At 41.3% G+C, this 22,629-nt stretch overlaps 1 protein-coding gene across 2 annotated transcripts; it reads left to right on the top strand.

Moving 5' to 3' along the window:
- Positions 1 to 10,240: 10,240 nt before the first annotated feature.
- On the top strand, positions 10,241 to 21,373 carry ca14 (carbonic anhydrase XIV). 2 transcript variants are annotated; one of them, XR_008830548.1, is made up of 12 exons: positions 10,241 to 10,399; positions 10,769 to 10,792; positions 14,079 to 14,258; positions 14,509 to 14,654; positions 15,568 to 15,663; positions 15,754 to 15,820; positions 16,038 to 16,195; positions 17,748 to 17,874; positions 18,672 to 18,695; positions 18,797 to 18,881; positions 19,059 to 20,373; positions 20,680 to 20,724. XR_008830548.1 is itself a non-coding variant. In XM_056406057.1 (12 exons), exons 1-12 carry the CDS (start codon positions 10,285 to 10,287, stop codon positions 20,792 to 20,794), a joined length of 1,191 nt encoding a protein of 396 aa, XP_056262032.1. In that variant the 5' UTR covers positions 10,245 to 10,284; the 3' UTR covers positions 20,795 to 21,373. The 2 variants fall into 2 exon arrangements, 1 of the variants encoding a protein (XP_056262032.1); XM_056406057.1 differs by having other exon boundaries at positions 10,245 to 10,399; positions 20,320 to 20,373; positions 20,680 to 21,373.
- Positions 21,374 to 22,629: the final 1,256 nt, after the last annotated feature.

Below are 22,629 nucleotides of genomic sequence, written 5' to 3'. Positions count from 1 at the left end.
TGTACACTCACGCACCCCCAATTCCCCCAGTTTCTTCCTCATCACCTCTCTATGAGTCTCATGCGCCTTACAATGAACCACCACATGCTCCACCGACTCCTCTTCTCCACATCCTTGTCTGGTGTTTCACTTTCATTTTCAGTGTCATATTGAGTGCAGTATGGCCCAACCGTAGCCTTGTCAGCACCGTTTCCTCTCTCCTGTTCCAACTTCCCACCCTGGTTGCCGTAACACTCCTTTGAATAAGATACAAATGTCTCCCTTTTTCCTCTCTGTCCCACCTATTTTGCCACATTTGGTTGACGTTTTCCCAGATAATACTCTTGACCTCCGCCTTACTGATGTTAACTCTCATTTCTATGTCTCCTTTCTTTAAAGCACTCTTTGCCAACTTGTCTGCCCTCTCATTCCCACTCACCCCTATTTGTGCTGGAACCCACATGAATGTCACCTGACCTCCCTGGTTGGTTATGCGTGTGACCGACTGAAGGACCTCATAGAGAATATCTTGCCGACTGCTTGAATGAAAAGATCTGATGCTTGCTAGGACTGAGGCTGCATCGGAGCATATTAACACCTTGCCCTGTTTTGCCTTTTCCACCCATCGTAACGCCACCAGCACTGCCACCATCTCCACTGTGTCGACCCCTAGCCTATCAGATGTTCTCCTGTTGATCCCTCCTCCTTTATCTGGTATTGCCACCCCAAATCCTGTCACTCCTGTCTCAGGTTTCTTCGCACCGTCCGTATAAATCATAGTATATTCACTGTATATTTCCGTGACTCGATATTCAAATGCACTTAACAAATCCCCTTTTCCTTTCTCTTCTCTTTTTAAATCTAACAGATACCAGTCTACTTCAGGCCACACCAGTGTCCATGGAGCCACCACCGGGTAAACCACAGAGGGGCTTATTCTGAGATCAAACACCTTAAACTCCTTTGCAATGTCATTGCCTATCCGACCAAAGTTATTTTTCTGGCTCCTCCCATTCTCCCAGACCGCCTGCAACACTCCTTTTGCAGGGTGAGCATTATTGTGTCCCTGCAAATTAGCCCAGTAGTTTGCCATTAGTTGCTTTCTTCTTAAATCCAGCGGCATTTCTCCCACTTCCACCTGCAGGGCAGGGATTGGCGATGTTTTAAAAGCTCCACTACAAACTCGTAATGCCTGCGCCTGAACCACATCTAATCTACCAATTAAAGATTTAGCTGCTGATCCATATGCTATGCTTCCATAATCCAACGCCGATCTTATCAAGGCCACATAAATGGTTTTTAAAGCTGAACAGCTGGCTCCCCACTCCCTACCACATCTCATCACATTTATTACTTTTTTGCATTTTTCCTCTACTCTCCTGACGTGATCTGCCCATGTTAACCGTGAATCAAAAAGAACCCCCAGAAATTTAAATGTGCCCACCCTTTCTAATTCTTTCCCATACATCGTAAGCTTCATCCCATCCTTAATTATTTTCCTGGTGAAAAAAACCGTTTGTGTTTTTTCCACTGAGAACCTGAACCCCCAATCATATCCCCACTCCACCACCTCATCGATTGCTTTTTGAACTTTTCTGACTGCATGTTCAATGTTCCTTCCTTTCTTCCATAATGCCCCATCATCAGCAAACAGAGACCTACCGATATCTATTGGTACCTTTGTGAATATGTCATTAATCATAATGATGAAGAGTAGCGGGCTAATCACACTGCCTTGAGGCGTGCCATTATCGACTAAGTATTGATTTGACACGTCTGACCCTATCCGTACTTGAATTTTCCTCCCAAACAGAAAATCCTTTACCCAGTTATAGACTCTCCCACCAACTCCCATTTTGTGCATCTTGATTAGCAAACCTTCCTTCCACATCATGTCATAGGCTTTTTCAATGTCAAAAAACACTGCAACGACTGCCTCTTTATTTGCCTGGGCCTTTCTAATGTCAGTCTCTAGCCTTATCACTGGGTCCATGGTATTTCTACCCTTCCTAAATCCACTCTGAAAACTCGTGAGCATTCCTCTCTTCTCAAGTGTATAAGAAAGTCTTTCCGTTATCATCCTTTCCATTACTTTACACATATTAGATGTTAGTGATATTGGTCTGTAACTGGTGGGTTTAGATCAGGGGTGGGCAAACTTTTTGACCTGAGGGCCACATTCGGTTCTAAAATGTGACAGAGGGGCCGGGCCAGGAGCATTTGGACACGCAATGTAATTTATTAAACCTGGAGATTGCGTCTGTTTTTTATACATTTCAATTTAAGGTGCAAAGTTAAAGTAATCAACATTTACTGGAAAGAGATCAATGGAATCACTTACAACATTCAAAACAAATTATTACCCAACGAAATACTCAAGCTCAATAATTTCTAATTGTTTTAAACCCCGCAAAATAATGGATGGATTGTCCTGAGAGATAGACTGTATTAAATATCCTGCCTGCAGCAGAAACTAGAAAGGGGTCTTTAAATTGAGGGCGATGTGCGGCGTCATCTGGTCAGCATGTGTATGAACCCGTCACAAACAGACTGACAGCGCTTTACTCGAGAAAATATTACCCTAAAGCTGACAATTGAAGTTCGATTTTTAAAAATTATTCATATCTCTTCTGAAAACACACCTTTACTCATGTGGACAAACTGTTTTGGTGTTTGAAATTGGTTTACCAAAGGTCATAGGTTCACAAAAGCAGTGAAATATCTGAATACAATGCTCGATACATGTAATTGCACCTGTCCATCCTGGAGAGGGATCCTCCTCTGTTGTTCCTGATCCGATGTGAGGTCAAAGGTCAAAGGTCAGTGATGTCTATATGCACAGATTGTAAAGCACTCTGAGACAAATTTGTAATTTGTGAAATTGGGCTCTACAAATAAACTGAATTGAATAAATGAGGAAAACCACATTTTGTATTAACATTTTTTTAGTAAAAATGATGTGGTCTGTCACACATTCACCAAAATGATAAAGATGGGACTGAGAAATGACTTCATATTGCAGATAAAGTTTCATGGGGTGTGTGCAAATAAAAAATGACCATTACATATTTTTTTATATATAAATATGTATTGTACATAAAAAAAAAAAAATCTACATTATATACATGTTGAGAAATAGAAAACAGAACACAACTATTGACTATTTACAATATGGCTTCACTATAATAACATCATGTCATCGTGTCACGAGAGCTCTCTGCTGGCTGGGCAGGTGGAGCTGCAGGCGGGGCCGCCTGCAGGCGCTGGTGAATCCTCTCTGTAAAATACAAGACTAGTCAGCACCGCGCACAAGTTACGGACACCGGGACGGACACCGTGACACGTAACGTGTAGTAAAGACTCTTACCCGGTCCAAGTGGCTCTCTTCTGGCTGCGTGTTCCTCCTCGTGGCTCTACAGCTCCTCCAGGCTCCGCGCTGCTCGCCAAAATCACTGCAGCGGTTTCTAAATGAGTCTCACCTGTGTGGTGGGCGGGTCCCTTGTGATTTACTGAGTGTTCATTGGTTGTTTTTTTCCGCAAATTTTGACAGACAAACGGATTGACAAATCACGGTGAAGGGTTTTGTGTGACGAGTGCTTTCCGCGCCAACGCACACCGGAAGTAAACAAAGTCGCGATTTGGACAAGTTCGGCGGGCCGGATTAAAAAGCCTAACGGGCCGGATGTGGCCCGCGGGCCGTAGTTTGCCCATGTCTGGTTTAGATGGATCTTTGCCATGTTTTCTAATTGGGATCACTATTGCCTCCTTCCATACGCTCGGTAACTTTCCTTCCTCCCATACTCTGTTATAAAGGCACAGCAGCTTAAAAAGTGCTCCCTTTCCCAAATGCTTTAGCATGACGTAGCATACCTGATCGTCCCCTGGCGATGTTGGTTTTGATCCATTTATGGCTCTCACCATCTCTGCCAGAGTAAAAGGTTCATCAATGTTATCATGTGTTCTTTCCCTCCTATCGAGCACACCTGGATGCTGGTTAATTCTACTCTCCCTTCTACTTCTTTCTTCTTCCGACAACTTATCTGAACCATGAATCTTCACAAATGCTTTTGCCATTATCTCTGCTTTTTCCCTATTGGAGACCGCTGTTTCCTCGCCAGAAGTCAAAACTGGGTACTCCCATTCCCTTCTATCTCCTCCCATCCTCTTTATCATTCCCCATACCTCTCCCACAGGAGTAGTTCTTCCTATTTTATTGCAAAATTGTCTCCAACTCTCTCTCTTAGCTTGTCGTATTGTTCTTCTCACCACTGCTTGTGCTTTTTTGTATTGAATCAAATGCTGCATGTTGTGGGTTCTTCTGACGAGTCTAAATGCTTTGTTCCTGCTTTTAACTGCCTTGCCACAGTCCTCTGTCCACCAAGGAACACGTGTCTTACTTCTCTGATTCTTACTCCTGGGTATAGCTCCATTGGCTGCCATAATAATAGCTGAAGTTACCTGCTTGTTTATGTCGTCTATGTCTCCAGAAACGTCAATCTTTGTCATTGTTCCCTCACTTAAGGTTTGAAACTCCTCCCATTTTGCTTTTTGAAAGATCCATCTTGGGATTCCACTTCCTGGTCTAACTTCCACTTTTTCTCCTATCAAACATGATACTGGATAATGATCACTGCCTACTGTTGTAGCTGTCAAAACTTCCCATTTACCTACTCCAGCCAATGCATTGGACACTAATGTGATATCCAATGCTGACTCTGCACCTGTATTTATATTTATCCTTGTTCCTCTACCATCATTCATACAGATCAGACCCCTATCATCCATCAATTCTTCAATTACCCTTCCATTTGAATCTGTTTGCATACCCCCCCACATTGTACTGTGAGCATTGAAATCCGCACACCATACAATTCTATTTCCGTTTTGTCCTTGAATTTTTTGCAGGCTGTCCAAATCCAGCCGTCTGCATGGATTGTAATAATTAATTATAACCACCTGCTCTGCTTTTTCCCACACTTCCACCACTATATACTCTTGACTGTCTCCCTTTTCCAGTACCCTATATGGAATATTTTGTTTGATAAATGTAGCAGACCTCCCCCACCCCAGGATCTCTGTCATTCCTAATTATTGAATATCCATGCATTACAAAGTCTAAAGTAGGTTTCAACCAAGTCTCCTGAACACATATTACATCTGGTTTTACACCCATTTCTTTAACGAAATGTTTGAATTCTTGGCCATTGGCCAGTAAACTTCTGGCGTTCCATTGGAGTAATATAACCATGATCAGTACTAACCAATCCATGGCGCTTCCTGGCTTGACTGATTCGTCAGGTTCTCCCTCACCTCTTCCCATGTCAGTCCCACTAATCCCAAGTGGTTCACTGCTGCTTTGACAATCAGCTGGATTTTATCATTTTGGATTTAACTTCTGCCGTGCTGTTAATCACTCCTGCAATGAAAGTTACTAACTTCTTCTTGTCCACATATATCCTGTCATTTACTTTCTGTAGCTCTTGATCCCCTTGTCTTGCTTGACTCCTGGTCACCTTGTTCCTTACTTTTGTTTCTCTTACCGCCTCTGCATAAGTGATCCTTCTTTCCACTCTTACTTTTTGGATTTCAGTCTCCCGTCTCATCACTTCACACCCCCCGTATGCCACACTATGGGCTCCTCCACAGTTACAACATTGTGGCTGTGTCCCTGTTCCACACTTTCCATACTCATGGTCTCCACCACACCGAGTACATCTCCTCTTCTCTTTACAGTTGTTGGCTATATGCCCAAATCTCTGGCATTTAAAGCACCTCAGAGGTTTTGGCACATACACTCTCACTGGGTAACTCAGATAACCCAGGAAAACCTTGTTTGGCACATTCTTCTCTTCAAACTCTATCAGTACTGATTCACTGTCCATTTTCACTCCCTCTCTTGTCATTTTCATCCTTTGAGCATTCACAATTGCTCCTCCTTTGAGATTCCTCTTTAGTTCTTCCATATCAACACTCACTGGCACCCCTGTGATAACTCCTTTGCCCCCACCTTTTTGTGCTCCCACCCTCCCTGTGCTCAACACCTTCATTTTTACTATTTCTGTCAGACCGAGTGCTTTCTCAAGTTGTTCTTCATTCGCACACCTCACCAGTAAATTGCACGCATCACTTAGAACCTTTGCATACATAATCTCCCCTATTTTATTTGCCAGAGCTGTTGTTAGTACAAACGGACTGATTTTCTTCATGTTCTCTTGATCATTCTCATGGAACCTTACTATGACAATACATTTATCTGTTTTTCCTCTTTGCCCTTGCTCATCTCCTTCTCTCTCACTTTCCGAATTATTATTGTCGGCTTTTGTTTGTTTATTAGTCTGTACATACTTGCCTCGACCATTACTTTTCAGCCCTCCTAACTCCCCCTCACTCTCTTCTTCACTCCTTTACAGAGCACTCGTGCCCAACTGCCTCCAAAGAATCTGTCTCCTCTTGATTCAAATGTCGCTCAACCTGCCGACTAGCTCTTCCTCGTGCATGTCCTGTAGATGACGCCGCCATCTCTTTCTCTCGATCACGGTTCCTACTTCGAGAGCGCTCTTTTCGGTAACTTTGCAGGTTTGTCGACACATCACCCCCCCCTCCACCTCTATCTCGGGGACGCCCCGCCATCTCACTGCTAGCAAATGCGGACACGGAGAATTATCTCTTCACGAGCAGTCACTTCCGCCCTCCCTCCAGCAGAGTCCTCCGGCCAGATCGTTCAACAGTTCAATCTGTGATCGTTGCTTTTTTTCTTTTGTTGATTGCTGTGATTAGTCTGATCACTGCCACCTGGCCTCTCCTTTGAACTCTCTCTCTCTCTCTCTCTCTCTCTCTGTTCTCTTGTCTGTCTCTGGCTGTCTGTGCTGTTTTCTTCTCTAGTAACTAGATTATTTGAAGAATACAATACAATAAAATAAAATCGCAGGACAGGACATATTACATTTAAGAATTTAAATAATAAAGGACATTTAAAAAATAATAAAAATGAAAGTAAATACAGTGTATCTAAGTGTATATAAAGTGAAAGCGGTGCAATGTTCATTGATGTTGTTCAATTTGAGGAGGATCTGGCCTGAGGTGATTTATTGTAAAGTCTAATAGTTGCCAGGAAAGTTCTCCTGTATCAGGAATGTTCTCATGTCTCAGGAATGTCCTCCTGTATCATGAAGGTTCTCCTGTATCATGAATGTTCTCCTCTATCAGGAATGTTCTTCTGTATCAGGAATGTTCTCCGGTCTGTCCTTGTGAAGCGGAGCTGAAGCAGTCTGTTGAAGAACGTGCTCCGCAATCCCAATCTTATCTGCTTTCGGCTCCCTCTACCAGGACGGGCCTTGGCCAAGGCCGTGACTGGAACAACAACTCCCCCGAAGATCACTGAAGCGAGACTCTCTCTCATTCCCTTCCCCCTATCCACAGACACCTGTGGTTGTTTTCTCCCCAGGACCCTTCAAGGCCATCTCCATGGCAACGACCATCTTGCGGTCTGGGAACTTTGTCTGTTGTGGACTGGGGGAGGACGATACATCAGGCCACTCACACACGAACTTCAACACACTGAAATGCACTCACTACCCCCCCCCCCCCCATCCCACGCCTTCGCCTGCTTTGCCCCCCCAGGGTGACAGGACGGGGTCTGCGTCCGGCGCCGTGACGGCGAAGGACCGGGCTGGCTGCTTGTCGGTGCTGGTTACCTTCTGCCCCCAATGGCGGGGCTATCGCCCAGTCTTTGGATTACCTCCCCTCCCCCCCTTCCTACTCGTTGCAAGTCATGTCTAAGATGTATGTGCTTATGTGCAATGGTGTTTTTTGTTTCTCCTGCTCCCACACTGTACCCCTCTAGGGGCATAGTCGGGGGGTGGCTTTTTCTTTTTCTCGCCTCTCTTCCCTCATGTTATGCTGTCATCTTTCATCCACCCTTTCCAAGATGGCGCCGCGGACGGCGCCTCGGTGTCTTGGTGCGCGAATCTTGCACCTTCCGCCAAAAAAAGTTCCTCGTTTGTTTGTGAAAACATTCTTGGCAATAAACCTGTTTCTGATTCTGATTCTGATTCTGTCCCTGCAGTAGGTGGTGGAGAGGGTGGTTCATGTTCTCCAATATGAACAAACATTTCTTCATGTCCTCCTCTCCACCTGTTCCGGATAGTCCTCTTTGCCAATGATGGAGCCGGCCTTCCACACCAGTTTAGTGAGTCGGTTGGTTTTCTCCAGTTACAATGCTGCTCCCCCAGCAGACTACGGAGAAGTCCAGAGCACTGGTCTAACAGACTCGTAGAACATCATAATTGAGATTTTTCATATATTACAAACATTTGAGGACTTCCTTGAAAACCTTCAAAGGAGTGCATTTGTTTTCTTCTCGTTTTTTAAACCGCTACCAAGCAGGGATGCTAAGTGCTAGATATTGCCAGCCTACATGGTTGGGCCCCATTTGGGAGTGGCTACAACCTGGAAAAGAAAGCTAAGATCTGACATGTTTAGAAAAAAAGAAGCTAAAATCAGCCCAAACTCTTAACAGGATCTCAGATTTACAAAGCCACACACCCTCTTCAAGTCCTGGATTTCAGACAGCCAATTAACTTTTGTGGGTGTTTTGGGGGAAATTTCACCCCTTCACCTCATTGTAGGCCCTGTCTTGAGTGTTTGTGTTCAATTTTGGATATCCATGACTAATATTTAGGAGATTATGACCATTTTTGCACTTATCAAATATATGCGAATATAAGAGAATAAGGCCCAATTTGACCATTTGGACCTTTTTTGGGGGCCCTTAAATTGCAGCTATCAGTCCCAAACTTTAGGGTATTCATATTCAGATGTCCCTCTAGGATCCACATCTCTAAGTTGCTTGAAAGTACGAAAAATTAACTAAAAGACTGGTTTTAAGGATTTTCCTCTTGTGAAGGTTTTGGAGGCAATTTCACCCCATGACCTCAACGTATTATATTTAGGTAAATATTATATGTAAGGTTAATTTGAAAGACAATTAGGAGGTTACGGGCCAGTTGGCTGAGTAGTGTGTGTGTGTGTGTGTGTATGCATGTGTTTAAAAAGATGTTAGTGTCAGAATTTATTTTAATTTATTCATTATCATTTCTGATTACAAATATTTGACAGTGCTGTCGTTGATGTACATTTTATGAATAAATAAAAGTACACTTGTTCTCTGATCTTGATAATTCACATTTATCTTTTATTGAAGAGGGAATCTATGACAGATCTGCTCACTGACGTCATCGAAGGCATAGGCGCCAAAGTACTGAATGGTAATATGTCAGAATTTTGACTGGTGAAAAACATATTTCCTTTTGATTCCAACGTACAAGTAAAATACCATCTTGGAGATAGAATAGAATTGCACAACAGTTCAAATGACTCAGTGTTTTCCCCAGATATGTCTATTATATACAATTGTGTTCTGTATTTGGTCTAGGAATACATAATTGCTCCGTTGTGTTTTAATATTGACACCAAAACAATAAACTCCATTGAGTTTTTATCTGTTTTTAATTTGTAAATAGATGGAAAGGATGGGAAGCTTGAAATAAGAAAGTCTGACTAACAAAGCAATTCTGTACTTGTCAGTGTTGACCAAACAGCCTTATGATTATGTCAATTCTTGTTTCAAGCGTTAACTTGCTCAAAACAAGTAATAACATCTCATTAACAAGTTTTAATAACTTATTAAGATAATTAAGGACTAAAACACTTAAAACAAGTGAAATGCTCCAACATGCAAACTGCCTTGTAAGAAGAAATATATTGTCAGTCAAAAAACAAGCATAGATTGCCTTAATTTGAGATATTTCATCTTACTTAGATTCGTCAATTCATCTTCATGAAAAAAACTTTCTCTCACTCTTTTGAAAGCGTTTATCATTCAGACGCCTCTTCTCGGATTCACACATCTCCCCGTGATGTGCTCGCTGCATTGGTATCAGACGGCTCTGAACCTCCTCAGCGCTGCATTGTGTCCTCCTCTCTGTCTCCTCAACCTCTTTTATCCAGCAGCTATGACACTGAGTCAGTTTCTCACACACTGGTCCCTCTTTGCGTCCCTGATTTTCTCCATCTCTGCCCACTGTATTTCTCTTTCTCTCTCTTTCTCTCCATCTCTCTCTTGCTGGCTGAGACCTGTTCTGGTGCCCTGCATGCCAGAATGGAGCCAGCGTGTAACATCCACACTGGCTGTTAGACAGAGCCGTGGCAGGTGGGTTTGCTGGACCCAGTCCCCCCCTGCCCCCCTCTTCCCTTTCTCTCTCCCTCTCTCCTTCTCTCTTTCTCTCTCACTCGCTCCTCATCTCTATGCACATTTTTATTCATTACTGTGTATGGGCAAGGGAGGCTAACATGGACTGTTTGGGTCTTTTTATCCTTCTTATGGTTCAGTTTTTCCAGTGGACAACTGCCCCCGCTGCTGGTAAGGTCTTTATCAACTTAATAATCTGCATCATGTGAGAAGATTGTTTTGCCGTGATATTGCTTTCCTAGAGTGTGTGGGTGTTTTGGTGTGGCTGTAGTAAAAATCCAGATTAACAATTGGAGTTCAGTAGTATTTGAGCACTTCTTTAAAAATGCACTTTAACGATATTAATGATAACTGATTAGAAGTGATGAAAACACAACATGTGATAGAGCTATAGGACATTTTGGATATTTACTATACTTATATGTGTGATGCATTTGACATGGTCAGATTTGAAAGAAAATTAAATCTAGAACCCCTGTGAACTGTGAAAGGAAAAGGCAAAAAATGAGAGTTTTAGAAGTTTTCTATTTTTTTTTTCAGAGGAAGTTACCTGGAGCTACGCTGGTGAGTTCAAGTTTATTTGTAAGGCACATCATCTCATGCATAGGGAAATCAAAGTGTAGCAGAGCCTGATTAAAAAAACACGTACAAAGAGGATGGATGATAATCTGGATACATTTTACACATGTTAAATATAATGTGTGATCTTGGGCTTTATTATCAAAAGCTTTATAGACCAGGAGCAAAATCGAGAAGTCAAGTATTTATCTGGAGTAATATTGTCTGCTAATAACAAATACATCTTAAAGTTTACTGAACATAAGTCCCAAATACTATTATGCTACTCGTATGCAGACTTTTAAACCTGAATCTCTGAAACATTAATTTAAGCTTCTGTACGTTGTGGAGGTTTTTTTTCCTCATATCTCCCAACCCTGTTTCCCTCTGTTTCCCTCTACTTCTCTCTCTGTCTGTATTAGTAACAGTTCAACAAGCTGGCATGAGCACAGCAGTCACACTGAGATGATGAAGGGGTGGAGGGGATAGAGAGGAAGAAAGCAAAAAGAAAGGCCGAGAGAGAGAGACAGGCGGAGGGAGACAGGTGCACGAGGATGAGGGTGCTTTACAGAGAGAGGGAGATGGAACGGGGTGAAGCAAAAGCATACCAAATCATGCCCTGTATTGTTGCAGCGCACAATAACTGATGTGTTGATTGTTTTGTGGACGCACACTGGCTGCCTATGCCGTGGACAATGACATTGTGGGAATGAATGGGGCACACACACCACCAATCTGCATGTATTCAGGAGAGAAACACCGGTGGACAGTACAGAGCACACAGAGGCTGTGACTGCAGCAGACTGGAGTCTATACATCTATACATCTATACATCTATACATCGGCCCTTTAGGCCTTAATACATGGAGGCATGAAGTGTATTGTGCAGACATTAGTGGTGGAATCATAGACTCGTTGCCAGTATGTTTAGTGGCATGTGTTATGGGTTCAAATGGGTTTTATTTGTCTTTTTGTAATTTTATTTGTTGAAATTACAGTCACTGAGATCCATTCACATTCCATATGAATGAGATTGTGTGTGTTTGTGTGTGTGTGTGTGTGTGTGTGTGAGAGAGAGGCATGATGTGTGACGCAGCATTGCATGATGTGGCCGCTGTGGAGCTGTTAGCTGAAGTGGACAGTCCCTTTTGCTATGCACAACATTTTTTTATAAAATAATAATACATTTATTAATTAATCAAGATAGAGTCGGCCTCACATTTACGTTTCATCTTTTTCTCACCGTGATCTGAATCAATAGATGTGTGTGCGTTTTTGATCCTGCCTGTATTCTGGACGGGGACGGCATGCAAGCGCATGAGGGTCAGAATGTTCACCCTCCGGTTACCATGGGGACCTCCATGGCGAGCGGTGGCGGGGCCACGGGACTCACTTTTGATGTTGGGTCATGGTGAGGGGCTTTACTGCAGAGAGGGTAGGGGGCAGAACACCGATTAGAAGAGCAAGGGGGTTGCACTCACTGGGAAAGCAGTGGGAGAGGAGAAGAGGTTTTCATCACGAATGTAAAGTCCCCCCCGCATTGTGTGTGTGAGAGAGAGAGAGGGGGAAAGAGAGAGGCCTGATTGTATTACACGCATGGTACAGTGCTCTTATGCATTGTGGTGTTGATTGAGCGTCACCTTTTTTCTTATACCTTTTACATAAACATACTTTGTTATTATTAAAACCTTTAACATTTGAAAAATCTGCAGTTGAAAATATATGAATTATATGTTTTTTTTTGCAACTACTGACACATCTCTGGTCTGATTTCTAAAGCATTCCTCTCCTTGAAACTGGAATTCAGATTCTTTGATTCACATGTCACTCTCTTTTTCTCTCAGAAGCTTTTCTCCAACTTTCTTTTATTATGCAATTGGGGAAAGAAGATTCCTTTTTTTACCCAGTGAACCAGAGACTGAATCACTCTCTTCTCCCTCAGTTACTTTCTCAATATCTATCTGTCCTTTCTATAATTACATTTGTCTTAATTCTTTTTAAATAGAGCATATTTTACGACATATTTTAATACACTATACACCAAAGTACGTCAGCTAATACTAGACATTAGCAGATTATTACAATAACCGAAACCTTTTTACAGATTTTCAAATGAAAATAATATCTAGGTCGTTATCTTTCTGAGAGGAAGTTTCCAAAAAATATTATTATAATATTATTATTTATCAGTTGTTTTCTTATGTAAAAATGTGAAGTTGGATTCAATACACAGGAATCAGTTGTTTTAAAATGTGTTCCTGGGATTCATCAAGTTTTGTGATTTCAACAGTCAGTTGAACATCTTTAATATTTAGCTATGCGATACACTAATTCCATATGTTTTCAATTCGGGAAATAGACACTTAATTAAAGACAAATCTTATTTCTATAGAAAATAATTAGTTTTTTCTGATCTCAATGCCCAGCTAGGTAAACACAATTCATATAACTTAATGCAAGATTAAATTCATTTTGTATTTAAAAATATATATTAAGTTTGTGACCTGTGCACATTTAGCAGAAGCTCATACAGATAAATAGCATAACAGTTATTCCGTTATTTGCGATACTTTAAGGATCTATAGCTTAAGAGGCTCATTTATTTCTGTAATTTATCTGCAATTATTCTAAAGATGTCAGAGCATCTGGATAATAGTGAAGGACCAAGTTTGCAAAAGGTAAGATCAGGTCCAAGTCTGTATAGATTATGTTTGGTTATCAGTGGACGTGGTTGTTTAATGAGTCTTAGTTTCATGCGAGGTACACGTCACCTGCATTTAAATTTATTTAAATGTTGGTCTTGATAGTCTGATCCAGAGCAGCATTTATTAGAGTTCAACAAATATTTCAGCTATGGTTAGAAGTGATTATTGAGACGATGGTATCTGTGGTTATGACCCCCCCCCCCCATGTGATACCAGTGTTGATGGGCAAAATGCATCACTGAACAATGGTAACCCAGGTTCATTCTGGATTGTTGAATGTAATGACAAATCTCTAAATTTAGATTTAATAAGATTCCACTTGTTTTCAATGCAGCGTCAGTGAAAGGATTTTTAACCATCAATAGCAAAGAGAGCATTGCGTAATAAAAACAATCTTGTTTTTGTTTATTTTCTTATTGTATGTGTTATGCAATTCACCACCATTAGGCTGTGAGCCTAAATAGAACCTGATTAAGTGTCTTATATAATTAGAGACCGATCAAAGGAGACTTTCACCGAGGGACTGGAAGCCAGCCGGCTGTGTGATTTGGTGACATCGTTGTTTTCCATCTTTTCCCCCGTCAAAGGCTTGGTGGGTCAGTCCGAGTGGTCGCAGTATTTCCCTGACTGTGGTGGCACTTCTCAGTCTCCTGTTGATGTGGTTACCACCTTGATAAAATATGACCCCAGTTTGATCCCCCTGACCCCGCTGGGCTACAGCCAGCACGGCAACAAGCCCTTCACGATGTACAACAATGGACACACAGGTAACTATGGCAGCCAGCGCCGAACACGACCCACTCCCCGGTATCCGAGCAGCCTCGCGCCCCATCTGTTTGCATTGCACCATCCTCCATTGTAACCTGGCAGCAAACCTTTTACTTTTAAATCCAGGAGATGATTAAAATGTTAAGATGACCCTTGTACTGATTTTTGAAGAATAAAAGCCTTCTCAGTATGTTCTTGTTCAGCTGTCTTTCCCCCGTCAGTTGAACTCAGGGCTCCTCTCTCCATCAGCGGTCATTGAGCTACCCGAGTGGATGGGGGTGGGGGGGCTGCCCTGGCTCTTTACAGCTGTGCAAATGCACCTCCACTGGGGCAGCGGCGGCCCGAGTCACGGGGGCAGTGAACACACCGTCAACGGACAGAGTGCAGATGCAGAGGTACGTTTAAACACGGCTCATTGTGGATATATAAACACTATAAAAATCCAGTAATGACCAGAGCAAGGGGGCAGTCAGGGTCAAGCCTGCATGAGAAAACTCCAATTAAACTGGTCCCAGATTTCAATGTATAGATTCTTTCATAGTTGTTATTTACTGAGAGATGTGCATCCGTATTGTCCACATGGCAGCTCATACACATTTAAGATTACATTTTTAATCAATATTTCACGTCAATTCATTACTTTCTATCTTGGAATAGTAAAGAGTTGTAACTAAACCTGGAGAATAAATAATTATTCTCTTCTTTTCACAATGCCTACTTGTTCATATTTTCTGAACTGGTCCCCACCTGGATTAGTCTGGAACGACATCCAGACCAATCCACGATGGGTCCTTAAGGATCTGAACCACCGTTAACCTAAACCTAACAGAAAATAAGGCATGAAAACAGGACCAATGAACCCAACGCACACTAAACCAACATTAACTGTTTAAACTGGTTGAAGGCGTGAAGGATTATGTTTGCTTTCATGCGATAGTGCAGCTGAACAGGAAAGGGAACGAGACCCCAGGCCACTTGGGGAAGGAGTCGGTCTGACTGACTGGGGCCCAGCTCTGCAGGTGAGCTACTGGGGCGCACAGCAGACTCAAAAGACAGAAATCATGAGTTGGTGGTGAGAAAAACAAAATCACCAACAAAACAAAAGAGAGGACAAATATTAGTAAATTGGTTTTGCATGAATGGTCTTATTACATAATGAGACAATTAAGCTCTTTCTCATTTTCATCCGTCTCCTCGTTTTTTTTCTTCGTTCATTCTCTCAGAAGGTCAACTGAGGATACACCAGGACGTCTCTCTCTTTCTCCCGCGTGTGAACGGACACACTAACGGTGTTCCTCCTCTCTGCAGCTCCATGTGGTGCACTACAACTCTGAGCTCTACCCCAACATGTCCACAGCGATGACGCAGAGCGACGGCTTGGCTGTTTTAGGAATTCTCATTGAGGTAATAAAAACAAAACGCAAATCAACAGTAGCATTCATCGTATTTTGGAGCAAAGCAATAATCATTGAAGCCTGAGTTTTGGTTTCCCAGACGGGGGAGGAGACCAACCCAGCATTTAACAACATCCTCAACTACCTGAGCCGCATCAGACATGCTGGTACGTACGATGAAAACACGTTGTTTCGTTTGTCACACAATCACGTTGCATGTTCTCTTACTACTTAGTTTGCGGTCTCTATTTTCCATTTTTATGGCAAATAAATCACATTCTCAATTCTTTACACATGTTGTTGTCAAACATTGATGCATACTATCATTTATATATGTCCATGAGACCTCACATACTCATTTCTCATCCTTCCACCCACTGGCAGATCAGAAGGTGTTCATTCCAGCCTTCGACATCCAGTCCCTGCTCCCGAAGGATCTGGGACGCTACTACCGCTACAACGGCTCCCTGACGACGCCGCCCTGCTACCAGAGCGTGACCTGGACCCTGTTCAACGAGAGGGTTCACATCTCAAAGGCCCAGGTAGAAACACAGACATCTGCAGAAGTGGATCACACAAGTCTCCACTCAGGGTTTTCCTTTCATGTAGACGTTGATTTCGTGTTGGATCCCTGATGGCTCTTACAAGACAAACGGATCCAACATGAATGGAAATGATGTCCCATGCTTACATAGATCTGTATTGGAGCGGTGAAAATACCACACGTCTACACCAAAGTACTGGTGCTTACCTGGGCACTTCTGTAGGGTTTTGAATCATTGAATTTTTGGTCCTAATGACAATAACTATACTTTTGCTGGTAGATTTATTGTCGCAGAAATAATTAAAAAAGCAATATTATTGTCATTTAGAGATCATTCATGCTACTAACCTAATGATTAATATAATAATGCAAGTACACCCTTTCAAAGAGCAATGCATTTTTAATTATTAAGAATATTCAGACATTGATATTAGAATGTACAAATATATTAAAATACTCTCAATAAATAAAAGATTTAGATTTAGATTTGTCTAAAATGTTGTTCACATTATTATGTACACAAACACGCATGTAAACACAACGGACAATAAACTGGTTCGCAAACATTATCAAGTTCATATATATATATATATATATATATATATATACATACAGTATATAACCTTACCATACATCGATAACGTAATTTTTGTGACTTTTTCAATTAATTATGTAATTATTTTATCCTACAATATTTTAATTATTGGCCTAAAAAATGATAGTCTTGCATTCCTGTGCTCCATTATCAAACCACCAAAGACCATATATCACATCCCAATTCCTACATAGAATAACTAACTAATAAAAATCATTTAAAAAATGATCAATCTGACCGAATCAATCATGTTTAAGCTTTTTTATTGGTTCAACATTAGCTTGTAAACTGACTACCTGTGTAACAAACGGTCATACATGTCATCTCTCAACTCTAACACCTCAAGTTGTTAATCAGACTGTAAACAATGGCAGTTATTAGATGAACCCCAGAAGTATACCACAGAAGCTTATTTGTCGTCAGATAGTTGATGGGCTGAAATACAGAACATTACTGTCATACGATCCTTTTTCTTTCCCTAAAATCTATCTAATTGGTGGATTGAATGCAAAGTTTGCAGCAAATATTGATTGAACCCATGCAGCAATTTCTAGGTTTTATCCTACAAAATACTTTCTTTTTTAAATTTTGTATGAAATAAGTATAAAGTAGAAGTAACATAAGGAATAAGCTCTTAGTGTCTGACATTATTTGTAAGTCGATTTATGACCTAAATGTAATTATTGACATCATTATTCTCTTCACTCCCTCAATCCACTGTTAGTGTCACAGTCCTGGGAGCTAATATCCACCACTTGATAACGTGATTTAATATTTTCTCACTGAACCAGTCTACAAAGTGACTTTTATTATATTTACTAATAATTGCTGACTGCCTGTTGAGTTTTTACTGCTACTACAGCCAATTACTTTTTTTTAAAAGTTTCAGGCCTCAGCATGACTGTAACTTGTTTTTCCCCTTCCTTTCCTCCACCTCTCCACCTCTCCACTCCAGCTGCTGAGGATGGAGACAATACTTTACTCCAGTAAAGCCAAAGACCAACGCAGGATGCTGCTGCAGGACAACTACCGGGCGACGCAGCCGACCAACCACAGAGTCGCCTTCGCCTCCTTCAGTGCAGGTAAGACGGACAGAGCATGAAGGACGACATCACTCATCCTTATGTTAACTGCTAACCTGAAATACAGTATAACCACATGTTGTGTTAGGAATCATTTGCCTAACAAATTGCTTCCTGAGAATCAATTTTAGGGGATTTATTAAGGAAATATATGACATGCAAATTCTCAGAGTTTATCCTTTCGGGTTCCACAAATTTGAAGTTGCAAAAAGTCACTCCTGCTGTGACCTCCAATGTGTTAGACCAACGGCACATCTGAACTGGTGGGTTGTAGTGTCAGCCCGCTGGTATGCAAACCCCAATAACAAGCTAGTGGGTATCCATGTGGAGCATAGCAATTAGTACAATCCATGAGAAATGTGGGAATATTAGAGATTAGCAGTGACTTTGTCTGAGTGAAAGAGCCTTTGGCCGGCAGGAAAAGAGAGAGGGACAGGAAAAGGGGCAAAGGGTGGACCAGCCAGGGGGACTCAGTGTTTGTTTGCGAGCTGATTGGAGAAAAAGGATTTGCAGAAACGAGACAGTGACTCCATTGTTATCACGAGAGTCTAACTGAGAAAAGAGAGAGAGAAAAAGTGACACAGAGAAGTGAAAGAGGGAGAAAGAGCGTGATCAAAGACAAAGGAGAACGAATTTGTGTAAAGTCGTCATTGTCGTGAGGGGCTGAACTGGAAGACCTGTGACATCAGCACAGTTCAAAGGCAGCACGGCCTTTACACAGCGGAGCAGCTGACTTAGCTGAGATACATGTTTATGAACTAAAAGGATTCTAATGATTCATCTTCTGTTTGTTGTAGATTCAGGGAAGGAGCTCTCCTCTGGTAAGAATACATGAGCCTCGACTGTGTCTGTGCCTGTGTGCCTGATACTAATCACATCCATACTCTGAATAGTTCTACAGCTGTTTCCTTTCCTTCTGCAGGTGAAGTCACAGCCATAGTCATCGGCGTGATGTGTGGCTGCGTGGGTCTGGCAGTGGTCGTTCGCTTCATCGTGAAGACGATACGGTAAGGCGCTGCGCGCCGGTGTTTCTGCCGGTGGCTGGTTCTGGTTTAACTGGGTTCTGGTTTAACTGGGTTCTGGTTTAACTGGGTTCTGGTTTAACTGGGCGAGCTGCAGACGGTGGCAGCTGTCGGTGTGGAAGCATCCCGTCTCTTCTCATTCTCCGTCTCCTCTCTCGGCAGATTTTTTACACTCCTCCACCGTGAATCAGTCATGGTAAACAGGTGGTTTACCTGATCTCATTACTGACAAGGATGCGCAACTTTGCACTGACAGTGTGACTCGACAGATATTCCTGAAGCGCAGATCTTTGATCAAAACCATGACACACAAAGGGTTATTGAAGAAAACTGGGAATATGATAGAACATTTCTCTATCAAATTTCAAACACAAACTGATGTTGAAAACCTGATATAACTTAGAGTCCGACCAACACAGGTGCATGGCTGATAGTACTGTCTGATTTGCGCTTATAACAGATATATTGGTATTGGAATATATTTCAGCCAACAAGTAACAATAAATGCTAAAGATGTTTGAGGAAATACAATATGTCCAACAGAGACACTCTGACATGTATTTTGTAAAAAGGATCCATTTAGCAGATAATTGAGTATTAAGTCCATCCTCATTGATATACATTGATAATAAATTGATATACAATGTGGGTCAAGGAATCTCTTCAAGCATCAACAAGAAGAGTGTCGCCGTAAAGACTCACACAATGACTCGATGGGACTTCATTCATCAGCAGCTTACGTTTTTGGCATCAACCTCAAACCAGTGTTGGTTGAACTCTAAAGAGATTGATTGTAAATCAATGTATAATCCTCTTTGTAAGGTTTCAACATAAAAGTTACAAGCAACTCAAAGATCAGCGCTAAGGATAATCTGATTATCTGACCTCTGCTGCAATAACATGGCTGTTCCTCAACATTTTCTCTCATAATCACCACTGATTAATGAAAGTATGCGGTGGGTCCCCAGGTCAGTGACTTAAACTCTCCAGGGGTTCCCAAAGTCCCTGTGTATGTTCCAGTATGTGTTACCTCAGAGTTTTAATGTTAAGAATCAAAACATGATTTTTATTGTTGAATATGTTGAATATGTTGCATAGAACTGAGTTAATGTTTAAACTGAAGATTGGGGAGAGTGAGAGATTTAATCTTCAAATGAGACGACAATGAACTGATCACAACCCTCACCCCCCCTTTACGAGGATCCATGGAGCCTTCAGAGGGCCCTGCACCCCCCTTTGGGAACCACACTGGCTTTCATAATGTCAATCAGCCGTTTGCGATTACTTTAAAATGTCACCATTAAGAGCGGAGGATGGCGAGAGCGTGAGTTTTGAACTCTTTGTACACGGCCTCTTTGAAATGATAAATCAAAGATGTTCTCTCTGTTTTGGTCATGTGATTCTGTCTTTTGATCTGTGACAGCTCTACGTCTAGCTGGGACGTCCTACCCAGTAACCAGCCTGCTCCCATGTCAAGGTCAACATTAAAAATTATAACCTTTGACCTTTAAAACCGTAACCTGTAAGAGTTAGATTCCTGACCACCTCTCTCTGCTTTAACCACCCATTCATAGTGAGTTACCCTCTCCTCTAACACCTCTTTTTATAGTATTACTGCTGCCTTCAAAATCCAGACCTCCACTAAAAGCCATCTACTCACGCACAACCCTGTGTATTCTTTAACAAATGAGGACCTCTGCTGGACAACATAACGCACCACGAATGGCGTACTTGAAGCATCCAACAGACTCCGTGGGGATGACTGTTCCTTTTCATGTTTCAGGATGAAGGAGCCAGAGAAAGATAACGAGAAAAAACAAGACATGGCTCTGAACCAGACATCTGAAGCAGAAAAGAAAGAAGAGCCGTCACCATCTCCTCAGGCGGAGCCCAACTAAAGGGCTTCAGTCCAGGCTTCAGTCCAGGCTTCAGTCCAGGCACTCACATGACCCTCAGTTTGCTGGTGTAACTGTGTCAGTTTGCTGAGTCGTATGTTTGCTCTTGCAATGTCTTGGATGCATGATTAGTTCATGTAAATACTTTGTATGATATATTTTGCTGTTTTTTTGTTACACGTTTGGATGTTATTTGCCTTGAAACACAAGCACACTGTACTGTATGACATGTAATAGACTTATGAAATATTTACCTGTGAATTCAATGTATTATTATGATTTTTATTTAGCCCTTGGACTTGAGCAGTGACACACAGGAGATATTTTAAAATGAAAATCTATGATGATGGTTTTAAGGGATTTAAAGTGCTAAGTATAGACTGATGCTGTTCAAAGACATCTCTGGACTCAATTTAGAGGATTATATTGTAAATTAATGAGTTATATTTATGTACATGCGTTCATTCAATTGGAAAAAGTGTTTTTGTTGCCATATATTATCTTTGTCTGTCTTTCTTTTTGTTGTCGTATATAACTTGTCAACATGGGCACCTCATTAAAATACCGAACTTGGCAACCTCACCTGCTTTGATTTCTTCATTCTGTGTGTGTGTGTGTGTGTGTGTGTGTGTGTGTGTGTGTGTGTGTGTGTGTGTGTGTGTGTGTGTGTGTGTGTGTGTGTGTGTGTGTGTGTGTGTGTGTGTGTGTGTGTGTGTGCTGTTAACATTTCCCACGAGCTATTTATTTCAAAGCGGGGACATATTATTTTGGACTGCCACAATGCAATGTTCAGTCTGGAGCAAAGAAATCTTACACATTCAACATATTGTTGAAATAATTAACAAAATTGACAATAAAGTATTAAACTACAAAGATCCATCCACATTCCCTGTCTTCTTATCTTATATGTACTGATATTGGATATCGGGCCGATGACTCAAATAGCTGGATGGGACAGTGACAATGGGACCGATCTATTCAATTCAATATGTATAAACTATAAATCGTCTATGCTGCAGTTTTAGAAGTTTTGACAACTTAAGTTTTTTGTTGCTGCATTGAGAAGATGTACACTTGAATCATACTTCCTATTAATTTTGTTTCTACTGAGTTGCTGTTATATTATTTTAATAATAAATATAAATTCAGTACATTTATATCAATATATTTCATTGTTACATTTTTGTTTTATGTGAAGCTTGATCTTGTCTTACATATAAAAGAATGACCCCACAGTGAGGCCGCTTATTAATTAAACACTCCATCAGATTCCCAGAGCCGGGATCATTATCGGGACCAGGACTGAAATGGTCGGATCGGTGCATCCTTAATCCTGAGAAATGTCTTAAATGTTTTAATCTTTTATTTTCTGTTGCTGCTGTACTGAATGATGAGTCACCAACTTAATTTCGTTGTATGTTTTTTTTACAATGACAATAAACTTCCTTATCCTATGCTCTGGACTCAAGAAGAAAGTGGGACCTCAACAACACACAATGTAGTTCAACATGTTGTCTTTGTGGGTTTTAGTGTGTGCCTTATGTATTTTATAACCTTCTGCAGCTCAAGGCATAACCTAATTAATTCAACTACTAGACTGTAGGGACATTAATTAAAGCCTTTGATTTGTCCCAGAATCGTGATTGGTTTATCTAAATTAGAATTGAATCTTAAATTTAGGGGTTTGAGAAATAATAAATTAGAGCATGTCCTTAACTGCATTTTTAAAGAAAAAACAAAATCAGGCCAACAGGAAAAAGAGACAGTAAAATGTATAAATAACTTTGATTAGCATTTATATATTTAATTCTCAGTTCTACGCATGTTTATAATATTTT

This window comes from Pseudoliparis swirei, chromosome 22 (assembly GCF_029220125.1).
Source record: "Pseudoliparis swirei isolate HS2019 ecotype Mariana Trench chromosome 22, NWPU_hadal_v1, whole genome shotgun sequence".
NCBI classification, from domain to species: Eukaryota; Metazoa; Chordata; class Actinopteri; order Perciformes; family Liparidae; genus Pseudoliparis; species Pseudoliparis swirei.
This window is presented reverse-complemented; position numbering and strand designations above follow the sequence as displayed.

Coding starts and splice junctions, on each gene's coding strand:
- ca14 (XM_056406057.1), top strand. CDS start 10,285: ATGCACATTTTTATTCATTACTGTGTATGGGCAAGGGAGGCTAACATG. Junction 15,821..16,037: donor GAGCCGCATCAGACATGCTG/GTACGTACGATG, acceptor ACCCACTGGCAG/ATCAGAAGGTGTTCATTCCA. Junction 16,196..17,747: donor TTCACATCTCAAAGGCCCAG/GTAGAAACACAG, acceptor TCTCCACTCCAG/CTGCTGAGGATGGAGACAAT.